General features: G+C 36.5%; 1 protein-coding gene across 1 annotated transcript in view; it reads right to left on the bottom strand.

Annotated features, from left to right (window-relative positions):
- The window catches only part of DSG1 (desmoglein 1), a 41,598-nt gene extending 18,120 nt beyond the window's left edge, over nt 1–23,478 (bottom strand). The window contains exons 1-8 of the mRNA XM_006053999.4: nt 23,208–23,478; nt 14,326–14,361; nt 13,936–14,067; nt 12,582–12,737; nt 10,327–10,471; nt 7,350–7,516; nt 2,145–2,279; nt 1,351–1,536 (exon numbers count right to left, since the gene is read on the bottom strand). Of these exons, the coding sequence (XP_006054061.3) occupies nt 1,351–1,536; nt 2,145–2,279; nt 7,350–7,516; nt 10,327–10,471; nt 12,582–12,737; nt 13,936–14,067; nt 14,326–14,361; nt 23,208–23,255 (1,005 nt within the window). The 5' untranslated portion in view covers nt 23,256–23,478. The remainder of the gene's footprint in view (nt 1–1,350; nt 1,537–2,144; nt 2,280–7,349; nt 7,517–10,326; nt 10,472–12,581; nt 12,738–13,935; nt 14,068–14,325; nt 14,362–23,207) is intronic.
- Nucleotides 23,479–27,407: the final 3,929 nt, after the last annotated feature.

Raw genomic sequence — 27,407 nt, 5'->3', positions numbered from 1 at the left:
GTCAGTTGTCCCACTTACTGGAGATGAGAACTGAGCAGGTTACAAACTCTCTCTGAACCTCAGTATATTTATTTGTAATGTGGGCATAGAACCTAATTTGCAGGGATACTGTAGAGAATAAACTAAGATATGTGTGCAATGACTAAGTGAATGGAAGCTCTAGGTATGGTGACATTTATGAAGACATGAGACAAATGATCACACATTCGTATAGGGACACAATTCCTCAGGAGTTCATTTCCCAGGGCAATTTTGAAGGAAGGAAATAGTTGAAAGAGGATTGCATTTTACCATGAGGAATACGTGTTGCATTCATCAGATACAATTCATGCACAGCTATTGCAGATTTTAAAAAATTGACTGACAAGTCTAACAGCAGAGGGTGAAACTTTCACTGTCGACTGTCTAGGAGTCAGACATTTTTCCTCATTGAATCTCAGAGAAAATTCTACTGCAGTTAAATTGGTGGATAAATAATGTAGTGGAGACACAGAAGAACTCTGTTGACTGGGATGATCTGGACCAAATCTCTAGTGTATGTATGCCTGTAATAAGCCTGGGTCAGCAGCCAATGTGAGATGAGAATTTGATAATCCTACGATTACAGTGGGCTTCCCTTGTAGCTCAGCTGGTAAAGAATCTGCCTGCAATGCAGGAGACCCTGGTTTGATTCCTGGGTTGGGAAGATCTGTTGGAGAAGGGATAGGCTACCCACTCCAGTAATCTTGGGCTTCGCTGGTGGCTAGGCTGGTAAAGAATCCACCCACAATGTGGGAGATATGGGTTCCATCCATGGGTTGGAAGATCCCCAGAAGGAAGGAGGGCATGGCTACCCACTCCAGTATTCTGGCCTGGAGAATTCCATGGACTGTAGTCTAATTTTAATTTTGTAAAAAAACTCTGATAAACTAACAACTTTTAATTCATATGATGAATATTGTTAGTGAATAATAATTGATGTATAGTATTGACAGGGATACCTTTTTTTAGGCCATGTTGAATCTGCTTCAAAATAAAATTCTTCAAACTGAAAGGATTAATCAATTATTGTTGCAAGCATAAAACAAGATTCATGTTTAAAAATGCTTTCCCTTTATATGATCCATGAGGGAATACTGTATTGATAGGAAAGAGTTTCAAGTAAAAACTTCAGGCCTATTTTTATGAAATGATATAAGCAGAAAAACTCTCTATAAAAGGCTCTATATCATATATAACCCTAAAACACAGTAATTTTTATTTTACCCATTCAAGTTTGTGAAGTGTCAACATCATTTTAAGATTGCCACTTTGAAAAAAAGCTAAGAAAACAAAATATTGGATAGGATATAATATAATAGGGTACCATACCTTAACAACCTTTAAAGTTCCCACATTTGTTCTTTCATTCATTTCTATTTCAAACCAATTCCCCTCATTTCCAGAGATGAAGAAAATGACTGCCATCCAGTTAGCTGAGAACTCCTCATCCAAATCTATTACTGTAATCTGGAGCAAATTTGAATTCAGAGAATTTTCTTCAATGCTTATGGATTGCTGAAACAAGAAGTAAAAATATTTTAGCACAAACTGTGTGAGAAAGAGAATTATACTAGTTTTATATAGAAAGTTTATAGTTATTCATGATATAGAAAGGGGATCCATGTTTGTGGTCTGACTTTTCATTGTTCAAATAAGGATTTTTTTCATATGTATTATATAAACAAACACGAGATGAAATATGTGTGTACCTTTGTGTTATGACTTAAAAATAACTACATCTGTAAAGAGAATTGTTAGAACAAATTTTAGAAGGTAAGGAAACTAAAGTTAGTAAATTCAAGGACTGGACTTTGCTGGTGGTCCAGTGGCTGAGACTCCGTCTTCCAGTGCAGAGGGTAGGGGTTTGATCCCTGGCTGGGGAGCTAAGATCCCACATACTGTATGATGCCACACACACACACACACACACACACACACACACACACACACCCACCCAAACTCTGGGACTTCCCTGTTGGTCCAGTGGCTAAGACTGAAAGCTTCTTATGCAGGGGGCCCAGGTTCAATCCATGGTCAGGGAATTAGATCCCACATGCTGCAACTAAGACCAGGTGCAGCCAAATAAATAAATACTTAAAAAAAATTCAAGGACTATTACTTACTGTTGGCAGTTCCATGTATGGAATGTTATCATTGACATCAAGGATTTTAATGTTGCATTCACACTCTGCTGACATACCATCTGCCCCACCATCTCGGTCTGAGCCTCTTACAGCTAGAGAGTACTGGCCATATTGCTAAAAAGACACAACAAACAATATCACAGTTGATGTAGACAGTTCTTATTTTGTCTTGTACAAAGATCTTTTAAAATGTTGGCTCAACATTTGTGTAAATCTATGATGAAGATAGAGGTAACACAAAATGTTGAAAATTCACAAATCTCACATCAATTGATATGAAGTTGCCACTTCTTTTCCCAACAATGCCTATCCAGCATTATTTAAAAGAAGCAAAATATTTAAAAGCCCTCATTCCTTATTATATGCTGAAAAATAATATACAGGACGAAGCAGACCAAAATTGTCAGGAGGGGAGGGATTGTTTACCAGGAATTTATAGAATGAAAATTCTGTACCTAAATTATTAGCCCCTGAATGTGCAAGTAGAATAAAGAGATAGCAAATGTTTGCATTTCTGGGGAGTGGCAGGATGTGGCAGTACAGTTACTGATGATCTGTTTTCTTGATTCTATTCGATGGTGCTTAAATTTTTAGAAGCTGGTAAAAGCCATGAAGCCTTTTCTAGATATATGTATGTGTGCATCCTCACTCAAAGTTCATATACTTTTAGAGGATTCATAGTTAGAGATGTCTTGAGGGCTCTCCACAAATCCCAGGTTAAGAATATCTGCTCTGAAAAAAAGGGAGAGGCCTCAAATTAATAAGATTAGATATGAAAAAAAGAGAAGTAACAATGGATACCACAGAAATCATGAGAAAGTACTACAAGCAACTGTACACCATAAAATGGACAACCTGGAATAAATGGACAAGTTCTTAGAAAGGTACAATCTCCCAAGACTGAACCAGAAAGGAACAGAAAATACAAACAGACTAGTCACAAGTACTAAAATTGAAACTGTGATTTTAAAACTCCCAACAAATAAAAGTCTAGGATCAGATGGCTTTGCCAGTGAATTCTATCAAACATTTAGAGAAGAGTTAACACCTATTCTTTTGAAACTATTCCAAAAAATTGCAGGGGAAGGAATATTCCCAAACTTATTCTATGAGGCCACCATCACCCTCTTACAAAAACCAGACAAAGATACCACAAAAAAGAAAATTATAGGCCCATATCACTGATGAAAATGGACATGAAAATCCTCAACAAAATACTAGCAATCCAAATCCAACAATACATTAAGAGGATTATACCCCATGATCAAGAGGGATTTATCCCAGGGATGCAAAGATTTTTCAGTACCTGCAAATCAATCAGTGTGATACATCACATCAACAAATTGAAGAATAAAAACATATGATCATCTTCATTGTCATCATCATCAAAAGAAAAGCTTTTGACAAAATTCAACACCCATTTATGATAAAACTCTTCATAAAGTGAGCATAGAAGGAACATACCTCAACATAAAGGCCAAATATGATAAAGCTACAACTAAAATCCTACTCAGTGATGAAAAGCTAGAAAATATTTCCTCTAAGATCAGGAACAAAGGAACAAGACAAGGATATCCACTCTTGCCACCTTTACTCAGCATAGTTTTGGAAGTCCTAGCCACAACAATCAGAGAAAATGAAATAAACTGAATCCAAATTGGGGAAGAAAAAGTAAAACTGTCACTATTTGCAGATGACATGATACTATATATAGAAAATCCCAAAGATGCTACCAGAAAGCTAGAGCTCATCAATGTATTTGGCAAAGTTGCAGGATACAAAATTAATACACAGAAATCTGTTGCTCTCACAATGAAATCTATGCTCTCACAATGAAGGCTCAGAGAGAGAAATTAAACAATTTTATTTCTCATCACATCAAAAAGAATAAAATACTTGGGGATAAACCTACCTAAGGAGACAAAAGACCTGTACTCTGAAAACTATAAGGTGCTGATGAAAGAAATCAAAGATGACACAAAAAGATGGAAGAATATACCATGTTCTTGAATTGGAAGAATCAATATTGTCAAAATGACTGCACTACCCAAGGCAATCTACAAATTCAATGCAATTCCTACCAAATCACCAATGGTGTTTTTCACAAAACAAGAACAAAAAATCTTAAAAGTTGTATGGAGACACGAAAGATCCTGAAAAGCCAATGCTCTCTTGACAAAAATGGAGCTAGGAAAATTAGACTCCCTGACTTCAGACTATACTACAAAGGTACAGTCATCAAAACAGTATGTAACTGATACAAAAATAGAAACATAGATCAATGGAACAAGATAGAAACCCAGAAGTAAATCCATGCGCCTATGATCAGTTAATCTACAACAAAAGAAGCAAGACTTTACAATGGAGGAAAGACAGTCTCTTCAATATTAAGAGGTGTTCAGTGCTGAGAAAACTGGACAGCTACATGTAAACAATGAAACTAGAACATTCTTTAACATCATACACAAAAATAACATCATACACAAAATAGATTATTTAAATGTAAGACTGGATATTATAAAACTTTTAGAAGAAAACATAGGCAGAACAGTCTTTCATATAAATTTCAGCAATATTTTTTTCTGAGCCATCTCCTATAGTAATGGAAATAAAAACAAAAATAACAGGGCAGTAATGGAGGAACACACATAGAGAACAGACTTATGGACACAGGGAGAGGGGAGGAGAGGATGAGATGTATGAAAAGAGTAATGTGGAAACTTACATTACCATATGTAAAGTAGATAGCCAACGGGAATTTACTGTATGGCTAAGGAAACTCAAACAGGGGCTCTGTTATCAACCTAGAGGGGTGGGATAGGGAGGGAGATGGGAGGAAGGTTCAAAAGGAAGGGGATATATGTATACCTATGGCTGATTCACATTGAAGTTTGACAGAAAACAACAAAATTCTGTAAAGCAATTATCCTTCCTTAAAAAAAATAAAAACAAAAATAAACAAGTGAAACCTAAATAAATTCAAAAGCTTTTGCACAGCTAAGGAAACCATAAACAAAATGAAAAGACAACTGAGAGACTGGGAGAAAATGATTTGAACAACAAGGGATTAGTCTCCAAAATTTACAAACAGCCCATGTGGCTCTATATATGAAAAGACAAACAACCCAATCAAAAAATGGGCAGAAGGTCTAAATAGACATATATTCAAGGAAGACATTAGATGGCCAAAAGTACACGAAAAGATGCTTAGCATCACTAAAAATTAGAGAGATGCAAATCAAAACTACATTGAGATATTACCTCACACCAGCCAGAATGGCTGTCATCAAAAAATCTACACACAATAAGTGCTGGAGAGGGTATAGAGAAAAGGGAACCCTCCTACGTTGTTGGTGGGAATGTAAATTGCTGCAGCCACTATGAAAAAAATATGGAAGTTTCTTAAGAAACAAAATAGAGCTGCTGTATAATCAGCATTCCCACTCCTGGGCATGTATCTGGAGAAAAACATGGTTTGAAAGGATGCATGCACCCCAATGCTCATTGCAGTGCTCTTTACAATGACCAAGACATGGAAGCAACCTAAATGTCCATTGACAAATGAATGGGTAAAGAAGATGTGGTACATACGTACGATGGAATATTACTCAGCCATTAAAAGAATGCCTTTTCAGCAACATGGATGAAACTGGAGATGATCATACTAAGTGAAGTAAGTCAGACAGAGAAAGATAAATATCATATGGTATTGCTTATATGTGGAATCTAAAAAAAAAAAGATGCAAATGAACTTATTTACAAAGGGGAACAGGCTCACAGACTTAGAGAACAAACTTGTGGTTACCAGGAAGGAAGGGTGGATTGGGCAAGGATAGATTGTGCGTCTTGGATTGACTTGTACAAACTGCTGTATTTAAAATAGATGACCAACAAGGACCCATTTTGTAGCACAGGGAACTCTGCTTAATATCATGTAACAATTTAAATGGGAAAGAATTTGGAAAAGAATAGATACATGTATGTGTATAGCTGAATCACTTTGCTGCACACCTAAAACAAATGCAGCATTGTTAATTAACTATACTCCAATATAGAATAAAATTATAATAAAATAATATGTGCTTTAGTGGCTTGCCAGTGACTGCACAGTCCCTTTATTGTTTAGAGTTTTTCACCATTACAACTCTTTTCATGTAAAGGTATCCCACTGGACTCCTTAAGAAAGTTTGAGAGGGGGAAAAAAAGCTAAATAGTCAACTTCTTCTGATGATAATTTTCAAACAAATAATAAAGGACATAGCAATAACCTGGAAACTGATGACATTTGGGTTATTATTGAGCACTAAAATAATCTGGTTTATCCTAAATCCTGAATCATTAGCAGGGAGATGGTCATTTAAAAATAGCTATAGCACTTAAAATTTAATTAAATATCAAGCATAAAATAAAATTTCCTTATTAATAACCCTGAAATTATGCACATCAGTTATATTCTATCAATATTAAAAAATAATGAAAAGTTGCTATTTTAAAATTAAATCAAGGGACCACGTGGTATTATAGAAACCATGTGATGCTGATTCTAATTTGGTAACAATCAGTAATTATTTTTTAATTTGTAAGTGAGTAGACTGGTCTGGATGTTACTAAATTCCTCTCCATTATTCTGATTCTATGAGTCATTTCCTAAAGTAATCAGTGGGCTGTCAGTATGTGAGACATAGGAAGAGAAAAGGGAAAATAAGAGTTCTCTTGTCAAATGAACCTATGATAGGCTGGATTAAAGAAAGATAAGCAAACAAAACAAAAAAGATAAGCAAGTTTCTTAACCTGTAAAAATTCCTGGGGCTTCTATTGTGTTCACCTGAATTGTGACTCACCACGATGGGGGACATTACAGCAATTGTTTCTTAAATTTATTTCACTGTAGAACATACTTAGAAAAAATAGAGCTTTTACATCTACCTTGTGTAGATGTACTTTTAGAATGTAGTTTTCAAATTGAGACAAATTCAGTAAATTAAATGAGAAATGAGTATAAAATCTATTTGAGGAATGATTTTCTTCATCTCACAGATATTTCTTATGTCATTCCCATTATGTGAAAAGGTTATGTAATCAAAATTTTAAACTTGTTTTCTTTTTCATTTCTTTTTCTTAGAACTCTTGCTTTTAGAATCAGTTCCATTGAGACTACAACCCACTGAAAAGAAAAAAAAATACCTCTCTGTCTAGAAAATTATTCATTGTTCGAATTTCTCCAGTGTATCTGTTGATAATAAACATCGGTGAATCTGAAGGTTCTTGTCTTATGATCTTGAAGGCTATTTTTGAATTCAAATTATTTGGTTCATCTGCATCAGTAGCATTGAGTACCATCACCAGTGTATCTAGAAATCAAGAAAAATTGATTGCAAATGGACAATTTGCATTTTTGTTGTAATATAGTATACTGCTTTCCCAAAAAAGTGTTATGGTTAGTTAGTCCATGTAATGGGAACTCCACCATTTCCCCTTTCTATTTTTTCAACATATCAATATCTTAGCTCCTTTTCTATACCTTTGTCTTGATGAAAAGATCACATTTTGCCAAGAACTTTAGACATTACTGGTATTTAAAAAACAAGGAAATATTTTCTTCTGCTTTTACATTTCTTATTCTAGTATAATTATTTTTTAAAGGCTTCTATGGTGAAACAACGTGATATAAGGACAGACCAACTCTCCCAACTACAGCACTTTCTAGCTATGTGATCTTGGCCTCAGTTTCCACATCTATAAATGGGGATGCAATTGGATTGTCCTCACTGAGTTCATGAAAGAAACAGTTATATGAAATAAAATTATGTGAAATTCCTATTGAATAATACACATTCAGTAAATATATTTTATTATTCTATTTTGCGTGGTCTCTAGGAAAGTGCTAGGTATCTAGCAGGTTTAAAGAGATACATATGTAATTACATTCTGCACCGGTTCTTCACCTTTTCCAGTGATCTTATTGGTAGTTCTGATGAAGGATGCTGGAGAATGTGAAGAGCTGCAAGCATTCATAAACCAGACTTTTCTATACTCAACTCTGTTTCAAGCACAATTGGCCTTGTCTTTAGACATAAACTATCAGCTCCTGTCTCTCTCTCTCAATCTCTGTGTGTATTTATTTCAGCATTTTTAAGTGTTTTCAGAGGCAATTATTTCATTAATTATGGTGCATTCATACAATAAAATCTCATGAAACTCTTAAATGATGAAACCTGTATTTCCTAATATGAAAATGTGTTCAAAATATATTTAAAAATTCACACTGTAGATTAGTATGTAAAATATGGTCACATTTGTTTCTTCTTTGGAAATATGTTTATATATATTTACAGGATTATAGAAAGTATGTACCTAAGTAACTAGTGATTCTGTTTGCCTCTGAAGAATGGTACAAAGAAGAGCAAAGAATGCATTTTATTCCATTTTTACTCACATTTTGTGAAATTTTTATAGCAAACCTTCTTATAGTAGTATTTTTAAAAGTTTAAAATATAGGTATAATATTTTAACAAATAAAAATTAAAATGTAGGAATTATTTGAGTTTACAAGAAATTATACTGCTTAAAGGAGAAGGCAGTGGCACCCCACTCCATTACTCTTGCCTGGAAAATCCTATGGACGGAGGAGCCTGGTGGGCTGCAGTCCATGGGGTCGCTGAGGGTCAGACTCGACTGAGCGATTTCACTTTCACTTTTTGCTTTCATGCATTGGAGAAGAAAGTGGCAACCCACTCCAGTGTTCTTGCCTGGAGAATCCCAGGGATGGGGGAGCCTGGTGGGCTGCCGTCTCTGGGGTCGCACAGAGTCGGACACAAATGAAACGACTTAGCAGCAGCAGCAGCATACTGCTTAAAAATTAAAAGTACTATGGTAAGTTGAAGTTTTGAATTTAAATGAGACAGTATCTCTGCTGTGTTTTGATATATTTAGGACAATCTTCAGTGGTAACCTAAGCAGTTAATACACTATCTGCACAAGTGATTGAATATTTGGCAGTTAAAATATTGCTTTCAACAGTAATCCACAAGGAAGTAATTACACGTTTAGATTGTGAAAGCTCTTGAGAGTAAATACTGGATCTAGTTTCTAGATTTTCTGGTGCCCTTCCACTGGCATCCCTTGAGATGGTCACCTTTAAATCCACATGGAGGACCAGACATATTAGATTTAAAATACATTTCAAATACATAAAACCAGTGATTTGAATAAAAAGCAAACAAAACATGTATTTTTAAATCATATATATGAAGGGGGAAATGCTTGTTTTGTATTTAGTGAAAGTTAGTCATGTCCGACTCTTTGCGACCCCATGGACAATAGGCTCCTCTGTCCATGAAATTCTCCAGGCAAGAATACTGGAGTGGGGAGCCCTTCCCTTCCCCAGGGGATCTTCCCAACCCAGGGATCAAACCCCGGCTCCCGCGTTGTAGGCGTTTTGTATTTCTTTGCTGTCAAAAAAAGCTCTTGAAGATTATGAACACCAAATAGATTGTCTAGAGGTGATTTCTGTGAGTTAAAGTAGTTATATTTTTTTTAAAAAGCAACATGAATAGAAGTGGATGAGATTCCCCTTTAAGTAGTCAGTGTGTGTGTGTGTGTGTGTTAGTCACTCAGTCGTATCTGACTCTTTGCGACCCCATGAACTATAGCCTGCTAGGCTCCTCTGTCTATGGAATTTTCCAGTCAAGAATACTGGAATGGGTAGCCATTCCCTTCTCCAGGGGATCTTCCCTACCCTGGGGTTGAACCCAGGTCTCCTGCATTGCAGGCAGATTCTTTTCCGTTTGAGCCACCACAGAAGCCCCTCAAAGTAGTCAGACTGGGAGGCTAAATTCTCTTCCCAGTGCCTCTGTCATCACTGTGCAAAATACTTTTGGAACTTTTCCTTAGGTATCTACTACAGAGGTGGTGTGTGAGCAAGTTCCTCCCATTTCTTTAGCGTTGCTTCTTGTGTGTGACAGTTGGAGCTGCTTCCATGGTTGAAGGGAAAGCCATTATGGAACCTTCCTCATGCCTTCCTGTTCTACATGCTTCTCCAAACTTATCTTTCACATTTGTGGTGTAGTATCTTGACAGAGTTTAGCCTCTAGATGCCTGACTGTTAAGAATGATCTGGAAACCCAATAGTCTTGTTTACTTAATAAAGTAGACTACTTACTTGCGTTAGAATTTTCTTCTATTTGTCCTACAAAAGTAGACATAGAAAATACTGGAGGGTTGTCATTTATATCCAAAACCCTGACTCTAAGCTCAAGAGGTTTCTCTAAATCTTGGCCCAGTGAATTCAGAGCCCGGCAATAGATCTAGGAGAGAAAAGAGGAATAATTACATGGTGCAACCCATAATTATTAAGTTCTCACTTTCTCTGAGCATTATGCTTAGGTATTGTGGGAAACTAAAAGAACAGTGAGACATATGATTTCCTATTCAAAGGTAGGCACAAACAGTACTTACAAGGGGAGGCAAACACAAAGTCAAAATCCCATTCGAGAAAAGGTAACATGATAAGTTACATAAAGGAAGAACAAAATAGCTATGACTTCATCAGATCAGATCAGATCAGTCGCTATGTAATGATTGAGAGATCTTCAAAGAAAATTTCAACAGGTGAAGCAGAGAATTGACAGGGTGTTCCAAGAAAAAGGATTCATGTGAGGAAGGAAGTGAAGTGGCAAAAACTCATTGCTTGGAATTAGGAATAGGGGTTATGGGGTTTGAGAATATGACAAAGGAGAGTCACACAGGGGCTTCAAAGAAATATAGCATTCATGGGCTAAGTGGTAGCTATGTGGGTGTTTATATTATTATTTGTTTTTGTTGTTCATTCGTTCAGTCATGTCCGACTCTTTGTGACCCCATGGACTGCAGCACACCAGCTTCACTTATTGGGTGTTACATAAGTGTTACGTGTACTATTTTGCCTATGTGATATACAGTAAGTCCCCTACATATGAACCTTCAAGTTGCAAACTTTAAAAGATGCAACTGTATTATAAATCTATTCCAGTACAGTACTGTATAGCCAATTGTATTAGTTGGGGACCTAGGCTAACTTTGCAGACTTAACGAATGCACTCCCAGAACGAAACTCGTTGGTATGTAGTGAACTTACTGTGCATGTGTGCATGCTTAGTCACTTCAGTCGTGTCCAACTCTTTGTGACCCTATGGACTGTAGCCCACTGGGCTCCTCTGTCCATAGGATCATCCAGGTAAGAATACTGGAGTTGGGTTGCCATGCCCTCCGCCAGGGGATCTTCCTGACCCAGGGATCGAATCTGCCTCTCTTACATCTCCTGCAGTGGCAGGTGGTTCTTTACCACTAGCGCTATGTGGGAAGCCGAGGGAACTTACTGTGTTTCATATAAAAATGCATGTGTTTCAAGAGAAGCTAATAGGCTGGCATGTTGATTTAGAATTTTCAGGGAAACATTGTGGGAGACAAGACAGGAATACCGATATGGAATAGAAAACTAAGGAATTAAAGTAGTTTGAGGCATACAGACAAGCAGTATGAGCAAAAAACTGCAAGCATAGATTACTATTTGAAGGCATTTTGGGAAATTATAGGGTTTGAATTGGAGAGGTTACAAGATCAAAGAAAGATATTAAAATTTCGCTATTTTTGTTTTTCAAGTATTAACAAGTGTTGACCCTAGTGATAGATGGAAATTGATTAGCAGACAATGGAGCAGTCAGAAGAGAGATGAAAAAACAAAGTAGATTGATTAAGGTTCTTGGACAGGTGATTATGGGAAAATAGCTAGCTCTTGTGATAAGTCATTGGGAAAAAGCAGAAAATCGATCCTTTTTTTGGATTTAATTCAGAACATTTCTGAACTGGAGGAGAGGGAATTAATTATGGGAGTTTGTGATGGAAGGCTTCAGACTTTTTAATGAAGTAGGTCAGCTGCGTAAAGTGGAAATGAGGTTGAGAGTTTGAAGTTTTGTCACAGCGACTGTAAAGAATAGAGTGAGATTCATTGAGGGTGAGTTAAAGTTTCTCCAAGGCACATTCTGAGCTCAGGAGAGTCGAGCAATATGAATTTATCATCAAGTACGTTCACTCAGGAAAGGCCCATCTGGAGTTCCAGAAATCACCATTTGGCATTGGAGTTAAGAGGAACTGATATTTTCAACTGAATTAAAGAAGTAAGTTAGGCACTTGCCCTTCTTGACAAACATTTAGCTTGACACGGGAGCTGACGAGAGGTTAGCGCTTTTTGCTAAGGCTGTTAAGCAAACACTCCTCTTTCTCTTAATCTTCTGTTTCTGTCAGGGCAGTGGATGCTCATGAAATAAGAGACAACCAAAAACGCCCAATATTGAGACTCTTGAAATCACATAAATATGATCTGAACTTAAGATATTTCAAAAGTAATATAGGCCTGAACATACATATTCATGCACTTACAATGAAAAAAGGGGTGACCTCTCGATCAACTATGGATGTTATATTAATTTCACCAGTTTTTTGATTAATAACAAAGATTCCATAAGGTGGTTGATCAATTCCTACTCCAGAGATGCGGTATGTAACTTGCTGGTTTGCAGCGCAATCTGAGTGAATCTGCAAAGAGAGCGCAGGTGAAAACATTACAGAGAGGAAATCAAAAGTACAATTTAATAACTATCTTTCTTGAGAATTGTTGAATGTGAGTTGTCCTGTTATCTTTTGAGAAATGTTGGAAATAGGAATTATTTTCCTAGATAAGTGGAATAATTACAGCTCTAGTATTTTCAGCAGTAAATGACAATGTAATACAAGAAATTCAATTTTAGTTTCTAGCAAATAAGAAAAAAGTAAAATATCACTCTCATAAATCTAAATCTGTGTAGTTATCATTCATGCATTCACTCATTCAACATTTAAAATGGATCATATTATTTTTAATGTCTGTGCTAATGTTGAGGCCAGTAGGGAACTCCTTACCCTCTTAAGGAGTTTCTCAATGTTATTACATAACTTTGATCTTTTGATTAAATGTTTTTTAAATGTAAAGTTTTTGAAGAAAGTTTTAAGTGGATTTATGTAGGTGACAAGAGAGAGTTACCCAACTCTATTGTAGAAGGTTTTAATTCTTTAAATAGGAAGGGAATCCTATTTAGCAGAAAAATCAAAGAGACCACCCCAAATAAACTTTATGGAAACCAGGGATCTCTTTGAAATTAAAAATTATATGATTGTAAGCAATCTTATGGGGGAATCTCTGTGTAAATCTGTGTATATGTATGTATATATGTTTGTATGTATGAATCTGTGTGTGGAGATGTTTCCGTGTGTGTGTGTGCACATGCACATGTGACTGGGTGTTTACTAAAGGAAAATAAGGGAAAATGAAGGGAAAAGAGAATGTGAAAGAGGGTACATTGTGAATGTTCATAGAAAGCTAAAAGTAGAAAGTCAATTCTAAGATTATGAGACAGAAAGAGCACACATTTAAATGGGTCCTGTAAATGTGCTGAGCATGAAATTCATTGTTTAAATCACTATATTTTTTCATCTAGAGTTTAGGGTGACACATGATTGTGTATATTAATTTCACTAATGTTATGAGTCAGTGTTCAACTATCTACCCAAGTGGCTAAATTTCTTAATTTACACTTTTGATGGCTTCAATTTTTCTAATCTGAATAGCTATAGTTCTGTTCTGTATCATAACTTCTCAGTGAAATATGCTCATAAAATATTTCAAAGGTAGGTTCTTTTGAAAATTTAACTCTGCCTGTTCTGGTTTTCGGATTTTTGCTTCGGGGTTGATACTTACTTTGGCGATCGGGTTCCTCTTTGAGTTGTCCTCACCTTCACGGCAGGCTGCAGCAAACTTGATCCACTCGCGCTTTTGCCTCCTGATGGAGTGCCACTTGATGGTGCCATTTTTAGTGTTATAATCCCTGACCTGGGGTGGGCAGGACAAAATAATAGTATCTATTAACTTTCATTCATAATTCACGTTCCGCTGGAGATTTTAGAGGTCAGGGCAGTGTCAGAAAGAGAGGATGTTTAGTTGGAATAATTGGTAATTTTGATAATCCATTAATTTTAGCGTAACATTAACTTTACTTATACATTATAAATTTTCATTGGAAAATATATTACTTCTCCCAAACTACTTTTTTACTTTTAATTTGGAAAAAATTAATTTTCTATATATTACCTGGATTCTAAAGTCACTGTTAACTTCCAGCACCACCTATAAAAAATAAGATAATCATAATAGTTAGTTTTTAATTGACTGCTCTACAATGCATGTTATCCCACTGCTTAAAAAAAAAAATTAAACAGTCTTGTGGGTCATTAGCAGGTGGATTTGGTTTCTGTCTCAAGGTCTGAGGACAATACTAAGGATTCTTTTGTGTTTGGTTTTTACCTTTCAGTTTTGCTCTTATTTTCATTACTTTTTATTGTTAACTTCTTTTTCATCCTTAGCCTGTACAGATACTTGTAATCATATGAGCTAGGATATTTGAAACTAGAACCCAGGGAGAATGAAGGCTGAGAACTCAAGATCTCTTAATAAATCTTATGCCTGAAGAGTTGAAAGCACTTGGATGGTATTTAGTGATTTCAATAGTATGTAATGATACTAAAATATTTGACTATAGTTTTGGGATCTGACTAGACACAGATGGAAATAGAAAAGAAAATCTGAAGTAAAGAAAGCATATAGCACAGAAAATATCTGGAAAACTTTGAAATGTTTGCTTTTTCACAGACCAGTTCTAGATGGAAGATTTTTGAGTATTCTTGAAAATCTTATGATGATAAATCTTTAATTTACTTTGAAATATGAGGATAAAAATGCTGAAATCAAAACAATTTTCTTTATGTAAAAATGAGTTCATATTTGATGTTTTATTATTGGCACTAAACAAAACAGATGATATAAATGCATCCTTCCACAGCAATGAAAATAAATTACAAGACTGTAGGGACAAATTGCTGTGTAAGCAACTTTCATTAATCTTTTCTCCTGCATTAAACAATTTCCCTGTCAAACAAATGAACTAGTCAAACAGAACTCTACCTAGTTTTAGCTCTGGCCTTGATCTTTATATATGATTTATAGTGTAAAATTATACATATAATTTAAATTATTTTTTCTAAAGACAAAGGCACTTCTAAAAACATAGATTTATATATTAAGTCTACTATATCAATATACTAAGACATTGTAAAATATCTAAAAATTAGGTGTTGATTTGAAGGATTTGTTTACATTTATTAAATTTAACTTAGAATTAGTTAAAGATGGTATAAATTCTTAGTTTTTATTCACCCCTAAATAAGAAAATGGCACCCCACTCTAGTACTCTTGCCAGAAAAATCCCATGGATGGAGGAGCCTGGTAGGCTGCAGTCCATGGGGTCGCTAAGAGTCAGATACGACTGAGTGACTTCACTTTCACTTTTCACTTTCATGCATTGGAGAAGGAAATGGCAACCCACTCAGTGTTCTTGCCTGGAGAATCCCAGGGACGGGGGAGCCTGGTGGGCTGCCGTCTATGGGGTCGCACAGAGTCAGACACGACTGAAGTGACTTAGCAGCAGCAGTAGCAAATAAGAAAATTTTAACTTCTGTTTTTTTTTTTCAGATTTGCTAATTATGAAAGCTTTTATCATAATTAGACTTTATCTGGACCACTGATAAGAGAAAATTATAGTTTGTATTTTAAAAAATACTAATAATAGTAATTTCAAAATATAATAATTACTTTTTATAGTCACTTTCAATTTTACCCTTAAAATAAAATTTTAGTCTCTAATACATATTTTAAAAAATTTTCCATAATTCATAATGGTTAATATCAGTGGTATAAAGAGATTATGTTTTTATTATAGAAATTATATACTCATGGTATCAAATGTTAATCATTATCATTAATCACCATTACAATTTACTGGATGATAACTAAGTATTGGAAAATGTGTTTAGAGGAATCCATGCACTCAATCTTCAGTAGTATATGTGGTCAATACTATAATTCTTATCATTTTACAGATGAAGAAATTGAGGTTTGGATATTAATTTAGGGCTAAATATAAAAGCATCTGCCTGCCAATGCAGGAGAGTCAGGAGATAGGGGTTTGATCCCTGGGTTGGGAAAATCCCCTGGAGGAGGAAATGGCAACCCAGTCCAGTATTCTTGCCTGGAAGATCCCATGGAGAGAGGAGCCTGGCTGGGTCACAAAGAGTTGGATATGACTGAGTGACTGAGCACACACTCACAATCCAAAACAATTCAGCCTAAATTTGTGTTTGTGGTATGTGTAATATAAGATGGCTTATTCCAAGTAAATTTCTAAGTAAAATATACTATGAAGAATTGACATTATTACAACTTTGAGAATTCAAAATAATTCTGATTTTAATCTAATCTCATAATATCCTTGTGAGTTATTAATAGGAGTGCTTATATACAATAATAACAGCACTAACAGTAATGCTATGTGTGGGGTGGGAGGAGAAAGGACAATAAATGACCCAAATGGTCCAAGTTACTTTGGGCAAGTAACTGAAATGTTATTGTAGAGTCCCTCTTGGGCACCGAATTGAAATGATGTTAATGCAGGTATGTATTTCTTGCTACCTGTGAACGCATGAACACTTTTTCCTCTAATTTGTAGGTGTGGACTGGGGTGTGGGGGTATCTTATTTGTCTGGGAGCCATTTCTTCGTAGTTACAGAATTGTGTATGCATCTGTTATCTGTCTTGTGCTTCCCTTACCACACCAAAGTGTCAGTGCTTGCTGTTTGCTTTGGAGAACTATGCCAGATGACTAAGAAACCTTCCAACTTTATGAAGCTGGGTCATTCTTTTTCCCATGAGTAGCAACTCAGGCAGAAGACCAAGCAAGTTTCACCATAGAGTCAGGCTCTCAACTGGATTAGTAATTAAAAAGCTGCCAAGTCTGCTTAAAATTATGTTTTGTTAACATAATCTTACTGTGATTTGCTCAGAGTCCAGGAAAAAAACCAAAAAACTCTGAAATAGCCATTCTTGGACTTTCAAAGGCAAAATAATGAAATAAAGTACTTCATAGGGTCAGAGAACTTTCAGTGTACTTGCTGAATTCTCTTAGTTTTCTCATTTGTGAAATGACAGGGGTAGACTAAATTATATACAGTTACCTTTTCAATTCTAAGAATAAATCTCTGTGTGCAGTAGGACAGTATTGAAATTTTTTGATCATGGGAAAGGCATGATAAAATTGTGGGTTTAAAAGATTACTCCAACCACAGGAAGAGTCAGTGATTACAGGCCACCAGCAGCGAATGTTTTACATCAAATTAGGCCGGAGATGCAGAGTTGAAGGGGAGCAGTGGGAACAGACCAGAAAAGATTAAAGGAGAGATACTGCATGGGTGGAACTGACAGGGCTTGAGAACCAATGGGATGTGGGAGTCAAGAGAGGGAAGAATTTCAGGCGATGGCAGTTTTAAACTGGCAGATCAGGAGCAAGGGCATAGCAGAATTTAGCAGGTTAGAACACGACAAGTTTAAGATGCCAGAAAAGGGCCTGGGTGAAGAGGCTTAGCTATTTGAAAAACACATCAGCACCATGAACACTGGTGCTTCAGGCCTGATATGTGGAGGAATAACTGCTCAGTTTGCTTAGTTGAAATCATGGGAGAATTTGAAATCCCTCAAGAATACAGCCAAGACACAGCCTGGGGATAAGAATGAAACATGGGAATTCCTACATTTATGTAACTGGGAACAATGACAAAAAATAAGAAATGAAAAGGAGAAAAAGAAGTGGCTGAAGAAACAGGAAGAAAATGTCATGCAAAATCAAGGATGTCAAAGGAAGGGAAAACTGAAAGACAGATGGGGTGTGAACCATATCAGATGATATGAAATAGCTGAGCAGAGTGATTCCTGAAGAAATCTGAGGTTTTCTAGGACTTTGAATAGGATGCTTTCAGTTGGACAGAACAGGTTCTTTCTGACTGAAAGAAATTGGGGAATAAGATAGAGGGGAAAAGGACATGAAAATAGTCACTTTCCCAAGGAATTTGGTGATTAAAAAAAAATCAGATGTGATAGTAGAATTAGATTACTAATAGTGTGCAAGGAAATATTTTTAGAGAGGGAGACATGTGTTGGAGATGAAAGTCACTTGGTTGGAGAGGGAAGTTGAAGGGCACTATCCTGAATAATTTAGACTTTGTCTCTAGAACAAGGATAAGGCTATTTGGGGGAAACCAGGGGACTAGTTTGGATTATGAGATGTGTTGGGGATGTGTTCTGTGGAGACCATGATGGAGATGCACTTAGGTATGAAGACTGGTCAAGCTGAGTACATCTCAGCTCTTTTGCCCACTGGATATAGGTGTTGGGGTGAGTCACTTAGCCACTCAGTGCCTCAGTTTCCTCCTCTGTATATGAGACTAAAGCCCTTTCCAACTAAAATAGTCTAAGAAAGCAGTGAATAATTCACTTAAAGCACATCCTCAGTGAACCCTCCCTGCATCTCTATTTTAGGGACCAATCCATATATATATATTTTTTTAAAGCCACAAGACACAAAATTTCATGCTAATATCAATGATTCTAATTAAGCTCATTTTTTTTCTTTTGACATTGGAGTTTACCTTTCTTTACATATAGTAAAAATGGTCTTGAAAGTAATAAGTAGTAAGGACAACTTCTTGCATTTAATAATTGTGTTAATCTTCAACAGTCACATGACAGTTTTTAAAGCATTACATTTTGTGTCTAACTGTTATGTATATCATAAGAATGAACCTGAGATAAAGCCAAAATATGATAGATTGCTTCTTTTAAAAAAAACCTCCTGTTTTGTCTTTCCTTTGTATTACTTGGACCATAGCTGGAGTTGACAGCATGTTGGTAGGTCATTCTTCTTATTTGTTGATTGGTTTATTTATTTCTTTGACAAATACATAACAGATGTGTGAAACCAAGGCTTTATTATTAAGTCTTTTGAAGGATTTAAGCCCTAAAAATATTATGACAAGCCTTAGATAAAATGTAAATATATACTGTGTCATGAAAGTAACAGGAAAATTCATCGTGGCTGTTTTCATGTGTAATACCCTCATGATTATTTGGAGTGTGTGTGCAGTGGGGAGAAAATAGAAACCACCCCAAAATTCCCTATTTACCTCTTTTATTCCCTATTTACCTCTTCTTTGTGAATTAGATGTCTACTGAGCAATCTCACACCAGTGCAAGGCACTATGAAGGATATAGAAGTGACTTAGACACAGAACCTGCCCTTGAATAACTTACAGCCAGGTAGTTTCATGAGCAGCAGGCAGTCCTTGATTTGTGAAGCTGTGGTTGTTTATTCGCCAAGGCTGTGCCCTGTGCTTGTAGACCAACTGAGATATCAGCAACTGGTGGCATTTAAACCACTTTGAGTTGCCTAAGTCCATTAGAGGACATTGCATGCCAGGCACAGCCAGCAAGAGTGACATGACCCAGTGCTCTGGAAGGGTGCTCCCTCACTGTGGGGAGCACAGTAAGTCTAACTGCTGTACAGAGTGTGCTTCCTGCTTCAAGTGTCAGGCCAGCGCCTGTTAGGACATGGAGGTAGCCAACAACAACGTTCTTGAAGAATGTGTAGCAGAAAAGTTATCAGAAATAAAGTGCTCTGGGAATATAGACAGTGTTATTTTTCTAGATTCATAAGCCTTGTTAAGTAGGTGAATCTTGTCCTTTAGCAGCCAAGTCATCAGATTTATCCAGTTAGCATTTCCTAGTTCTTTTTCTATCGCCTTAATCAGACACAGTAAATGATTTTATTCTGTAGCAACTCAAACCAATTAAATGATGACAGATTTGTACTCTTTATTTTCATAAAAGTGAAAGAACAGGCCAATCTTAAACCTGCTGTGAAATTCCAAAGCTTTTAAGAGCATCATGATTTTGCTTAAATACAATTTATACATTTGAATTAACAGGTGAACAGAAATGCCCCTTCCATCTTCTAGAAAATATTTTACTGCAATTCTGATATCTGTAATATGTATCACTCTAATATGAGCACAAGAAAGCATAGAACCCTCCCTTTGCTTCTCTTCTGTGGTGTCTGTACTAGTTCGTTAGTTCTTCTCTTGCTTTAGGCATCAATAAACACAATTATGGAAATTTAAGATTCTGGTTCACATAAGTTGATGAACTATGAAATAAAGTATATACTATAGTCCGTGTATTTTAGCCCTGGGCTTGAGAAATACTCCAGATAAAAGCTGCCTATATACTTAATAATTTCAGCTAAGTTCAAACTGTGGAATTAGGTTATCTGGTGGTCAGAAGCAGTTTTTTTTTGAGGGAAGTATTGACCATGGAAAGAGGAGAAGCGAGGCTGGTATGATCAACTGAAGAAATCAATCATTCTTGGTAGTAAAGATGGGTTTATTTGTTCTTTGAGTGTATGCTGCAGAAGTTGACTTTTAGACAAAAAGACGCCTTGATATCTGTATTGATTTGAGTTGATCGATTGGACCTGGTGAAGTTGCAAAGTGAGTTTTAGAAATCAATAGAACTATAAAATTCTACTGGTTCTACTTTGCTTTTTTCACAGTCGCCATGCCATCCCTTATACCATAGTTACAGCCACTCACAAAGATTTCTTATATTTGGTACAAAGTTAACTTGGTTTTCTGGTGAAGAACTCATTCTAACCACCCCCAGCCCCCTGCTAACCACCCATATATACACCAATCTCATGGAAACAAAAAGAAAGAAGGAAAGAAAAATAAATGTAGCATTAATAACATTTCTTTGGCCTGCAATGTTATAACAGCTGTAAGCTAGTGTCTGTTCAGGCACCTTGCCTAGATAATGGAATAGTCCTGTGGCAAGCTTGGCCTCCATAAGAAGTTTCTTCCCCTTTATTCTCCCTGATCTAACCCTCTAATTTGAACCAAGTCTTGAAACTTAAAGGAACATTGAGCAGATTACACAGCATACTTGTAATACATGGTTGCCCAGCTCTCAGTGGCTTTGCATTAAAGATAGTATCAGTTTAAATGTCTTAAAAGTTTTCAAAATTGCCCAAATATGCTCCTTAATGTAGATTTTCACTTACCAATTTTGAGCAGAGAATATAAAGACTTTACATAGATTTCTTTCTTTTTTTTTTAATTGGCAAAAGCAAACATTCAGAATAAGTGTAGCAGAAAAGTTTGCTAGAGTGATGGTTCACATTCAGAAACAGTATTTTAAAGCAAAAATAGATTGGATAACTCCAAAGGATATTTATCCAGATCATCTGATAAAATCAGTAGTAGAAATAACATGATTTTTCTAAACCTTAGAAAGTGAAATTTTTAAAAAAAGTTATGATATTTTAAATGAAAGATTTCAATTCTTTATAAAATAAGTTCTTCAAGAAATAATTTCCTAATGTGTATGAGAAACTTAGAGTTGATTCCAAAGTAAAATATGGCAAAAAAAACAAACAAATGATTCACATGCAAACAGGCAAAAACTATCCAGACTCAGAAAGTAAAGGACAAAGGCCCAGAAATCTCTCTACAAAGAGAGAAAGTTACATGAAAATATATGGTTTTGATAAAATGATACGCTGTACTGAAGAACGACGAGATACAAATGGCTACTTAAAGGAACTTTATAGGATGTAATTAATTAGAAATAATCATTAAAATTTAAAAAGGCATCTTATAGAGTCAATGAAAATACATAAGCATCTGAATAACCTTTAATCAGCTGACACTATAATGCACCTGAATTAGATCAAATTTATATGAAATTAAAAATAAAAGTATTTTCTTATTTCATAGTTAACAAACACTCCTATGTTCAAATGACATACTGTGTGGTACTCATTAATCCCTGCCATGTCGCAAATTATGAAATTCTCAGTATCAAGTCCCTGGAATAAGGCTAATGTTTGAAGGGCAGTTTGGAACTATATAGCTACCACTTACTGATGCTCATTTAAATAAATCCACTGGTTATGGCCTCTCAATTAATAAAGTGAATTCAAGTTAACCAGCATATGTTGAATCAAAGATCTCACTTGTTACTATAGACACCCAAAAATCCAGTTCAAAAATGAAGCAAGTAGAGACGCATATTCACCACAGCACTACATCCTGCCAAATTGGAGGACACGATTTACCTGGCATTTGCCTCTTTGTATTATATTAACATTATTGTGAGAGAGACTACAATTTTCAATTTTCAACACAAGAGAAGTTGATACAACACACTAGTGCTGCACTTAGAAGTCGTCTCTAAAGAGAGAAGACTAATAAAGTATAGGGTTGCAATAATAAAGTATTTTGTTATAGTTTCTCTGATCATCAAACATACAACTTTTGTCTCATGGTCATTACTGACTTTCCAGTAGTAAGAACCATTATCATAATAATTATACTTATTCCTTAATTATACCATTCCTTCACCTACTATGTCATTTATAAATCTCCCATACTGGCATTCTTTTTGAAATTAAATAAATGTTTTAAATAAAATTACAGTTTAGAAGTGTGGGACGTCTGATATTAGTGATATGAACCCCCAACCACATACAGAACTGATGAGACTGGGTGGTGAAGCCAGTTACAGACAGCTATGATTTTAATTTATGTGGATCCTATTTTTACATTTTAAAAATTATAGTGAATCTACCAGCAAAGATACCAACAGTGTGGGAAAATGTCTAGATTAAAAACCAAGCTACACCTGTGAGATTAGTTTTCAAAGCCCACCTGCAAAAGAGAATTTGAACAACAGAATGCTATTAAGTAGTGATCTGACTTTCTCAAGTTCAGTGTTTCCCCGGCATGACTTGGCAATGACTTCGATGTCAGAGATGTGATATGGTGAGTTGACACTGATGCACTAATATGATCTTGGAGTCTTCAATTAAGGAGAGAAACACTATTTAAAAATCTAGTCCATAAAAATCACCTTATCATTAGCATAAACTTTTAATGGGTTTAGGTTAGAAATAACACAAAATAACATTTTCCTAAAAGTTCTCCCTTGTTTACCATGAGAGCGATGATGGAAACTTTTTAACAGGATTCACTTACCAGGAAAATGAACAGCACCACGGCTGCTCTGAAGAAGGGCCAGTTCATCGCTGCTGGGTTCTCTTACATCCAAGATCGAGGGAGTTTTGTTTTTTCTTCTCTGTTCTTTCTCTTCCCCCCACTCAGCTGATGTCTGCTTAAAAATAATTTCTCAGTAGATGTTCTTACATGCAGGCTTTGAGGTGTTTCTGCCTTCTCTGGGAGCAGGACTGAAGGTACGTATAACCTGTCTAGATCCCCACCCTAAAAACTTGGGCTGGTCTCCCTGAAATGCTTAACAGGATCATCATTGCTCGCAGGTAAAAACTTAGGGACACACCCTCTTCCAGCTGAAAGGCAGCTCTCTGTGGGGCATGGAAGAGTCACCCCTTTATTGAAGGTTTCCAGTGGCAGGCATTTAGAATGATCAGAAGTGTGAAGAGCTGTACAACGGATAGGGGTTTTTCACCCTAGGCTCTATTTACAGGTTGTTCAGCTTCTTCCCATATTGAAAAGGGAAGTGGAGTCTGAATGTTTATACTATTTAAAGAGGATTATGTGACCCATGTTCATTGCCAGACCTTCAGGTCACAGTAGAACATTATAAACTTTCCATTTCAGTGGACGTTAGGAAACAGTCATTTTTCTGAACTATTTTTAAGAGACAGAAACTCTGCTAATGTTAGAAGTGAGGATTTTTTTTTTTTTAAGCATTCGTTCAAACAAACAAAACGTACATACTTACAATTTTACTTACAATTTTAAGGTCCCTTGAGTAAATCACAGTTCCCTTTAAGTGACCAACCAAAGTCCAGGGACATCTCTATTGTCTCTCTAAATGAATATCTTCTTTCCCCAATTATTTCTCTCTTTTTAAGGTTCTGTCCTTTTCAAATGGAGTAAAAGAAAATGTAAAATATCACTAGGGCAGATTAAACGTAAACAATCAAAACCACCAATTAAAATCTCAGTGATAATTTAAAAAGTGAGGATCAGAGCTTGAAATACTAACAGAAACACAGAAAGCTGTTCTTCAGGTGAGGTGGGTTAAAAGTCAGTGATGATTCCCAAGCACAGAGCCAAGAATCTGTATAGTGAGCCAATTAGAGCACAGGGAATACACTGGAGAAAAAGCTGCCCACACATGCAAATAGGAGACTGAATGTAGCCCTGAAGTCTGTGAAAATAGTGACTGTTGCAGGAAAGCCTTTGGAACTGTTCTAAGGGTAATCTCCTCTTCACCTGGCAGTGTCTAGTATAAATATTGTGAGTGGCAGGAAGTCTATGGAGCTAGAAATAGCAGTCTGAAACAAGAGATCTATCTGGTAAGATGTTGATTATGGTCAAAAGGATGTTAAAAATTGTCCCAGAAAGGAAAGGTATCTCTAAGGGTCAGAGGTTCTCCAGAATGCTGTCATTCCACTATAGGTGTGTGGCTAAAAATGTTACTCCCTCAATGGTTTGGAAATGCCATGCTTTTTCTCATGGGGCTTAGAAGGAGGAGATGGGCTGCCTATATTTACTTGCATAAATGGTTAAAAAAAAGTGAATAAGAATACTTATGATAGGAGTTGGTTGATGTGAATAATTGGATCAACTTTCTCATTAGTCAAGTAGGATAGAATGTAAGGATCGACCCATGACTTAGTCTGAGCAATGTATTAGTAGTAGGAAAGTCTGACCACAAATGGCTGAAGGCTCACTGGGCATGGGAGATGGAAGGATCTACATTTACAAGCCTCCCAGTGGCAGGCGAATGTTCTTTCCACCTTGAATTCTGGGCATGGTGCTAAGATGTACACTGGTCCTCTTCATCCATGGGATGACTCTTCCCCACACCCAACCCTGGCTCCACCCCTAACTCAATGACTTGCTCCACAATCCGAACCAACTGGAGCATCTGTAAGGCAGCAGTGTCTCCAGGAGCCTTCTGGAGAGGAGGTGTGGGAGAACCTGGATATTGCAGAGCAATGGCTGTCTTAATTGTCACATGAGAACTAGTGATATTAGGTAACAAATGGAGAAGGGAGGTTATGAATCACCATTCCTCCTCCTTCATCTCCTTCTCTACCTTTTTTTCTCTACCCATCTTAATGTCCTTAAAGCAGTGTTGTTCAGTAGACAAGTTCCTGAAATGTGGAAATGTTCTCTATCTGGGAGAACACTTGAATCGATTGTGGATCTGTGGATCCATTATGCTAGCCACTAACCATATGTGGCTATTGAGGAATTGAAACAGAACTCAGAAACTAAAACTTTTACTTTAAATTTAAATAACCGCACGAGGCCATTTTTCTTGTTTAGTCGCTGTGTTATGTCTGACTCTTTTACGACCCCATGGCCTGTAGCCTGCCAGGCTTCTCTGTCCATGGGATTTCCCAGGCGAGAATACTGGAGTAGGTTGCCATTTCCTTCTCCAAGGGATCTTCCCAACCCAAGGGTCGAACCCACGTCTCCTAACTGGAAGGTGAATTTTTTACAACTGAGCCATCAGAGAAGCCCAACCACATACGGCCAGTGGTTACCATATTGCCCCAGTGCAAAGAGGTTAGAGCATCATTGTTTTTATTATCTTCTATCTTATCCTAAGCCTAATTCCTGTTCTTTATCAATTCAGCTCTTTCTAATGAAATCTACCCTATTCTTTTTCTCAGTTGAGGGAACTCTAGCTTTCTGCTTTTCCATTTAGCACATTTGATTCTTTTCCTATTATCTCAGCTGCCAAGTCCCTTATATTTGACTCCTTGCTGATCATATTTCCTAATGCCAATGAGCTGAGAAACTAAAACAGAGGCAACAGCACACAGCTATCATTTCTGTGGTCATGTTTCCTTAAACATTTCTTCCAGTCCCCTTACCTGTAACTCTCACCCCACTAAAACATAACTGTGCTGTACAAGGTTGCTTAATCTTCCTGTCTCATTACATCCTGATTCTACTGTGAACAATGTTCAGGACGTGCACTTCCACTTACACCCCAACAGTTCTTCCTTCATGGGAATTTGATGAAATCTGGGGTGATTTTTCTGTTTTGTTTTTTTCCTGGTGTTTTCTGGTAAAATGGACAGATTTTCTCACAAGGACCAAAATTCTTGGGGGAAGGAATTTTGCTCTTTTCTAAGGCATCGCACACCCTAGAATGTCATGTCTACATTTCTATATTTTTTTTCACAGCTTGGGATATCGTAGTACCCTCTTGAAAGACAAAGTAATCAGCATCTTTCACGGAAGCTGATGGATTCTACTGATCTAGAATTTCTTAAGCCTTGTTTAAGCAACTGTTCTATCCCTGTTCATTTACATGGCACCCACTGGGTAGACACATGCATTCCAGAAAAACTCTTTGGAATATGTTTTTATGTTATATGTGAGCCTCTGATGTCATATATATATATATCTGCTGCTGCTGCTGCTAAGTCGAGTCAGTCATGTCTGACTCTGTGAGACCCCATAAACAGCAGCCCAACAGGCTCCTCTGTCCCTGGGATTCTCCAGGCAAGAACACTGGAGTGGGTTGCCATTTCCTTCTCCAATATATATATATATATATATCTAAATTATATTAATAAGCTCTAGAAATTGTTTTAAAAAATAGATCAAAGATATTTTTAAAAATCTTAAAAATGGAGAAGAAATTGAGAGAAATGTTAAGGATAATAGAACCAAAACCTTTTGTATTTGCCTCTATGTTATATGGATGGAGGAGCCTGGTTGGCTGCAGTCCACAGGGTCGCGAAGAATTGGACATGACTGAGCGACTTCACTTTCACTTTTCACTTTTCACTTTCATGCATTGGAGAAGGAAATGGCAACCCACTCCAGTGTTCTTGCCTGGAGAATCCCAGGGATGGGGGAGCCTGATGGGCTGCCGTCTATGGGGTCACACAGAGTCGGACACGACTGAAGTGACTTAGCAGTAGCAGTAGCGTTCCTATGAGAGGTATTGAGCCTAGATCTTGCTCAAGTTGTTTAAAATCAGACTATTCTTCAATGAGTCAAATAAAAAGTCTGGGGGATGGAGGCAGCATTTGATTAAATGAGACTTTTCTTTTTGTGTATAACAGTCAAATGCTATGCCTGATCCTTAATTGGATTCCTGATATGAACAAAACAACTCTAGAAATAACTTTGGGGATACTTGGAAGAATTTTTAAATAGGCTGTTAAGGAATTATAAATTTTATTGGTAATGTATATATTAATAATTTGTTATATTGATTAA

This window comes from Bubalus bubalis, chromosome 22 (assembly GCF_019923935.1).
Source record: "Bubalus bubalis isolate 160015118507 breed Murrah chromosome 22, NDDB_SH_1, whole genome shotgun sequence".
NCBI lineage: Eukaryota > Metazoa > Chordata > Mammalia > Artiodactyla > Bovidae > Bubalus > Bubalus bubalis.
This window is presented reverse-complemented; position numbering and strand designations above follow the sequence as displayed.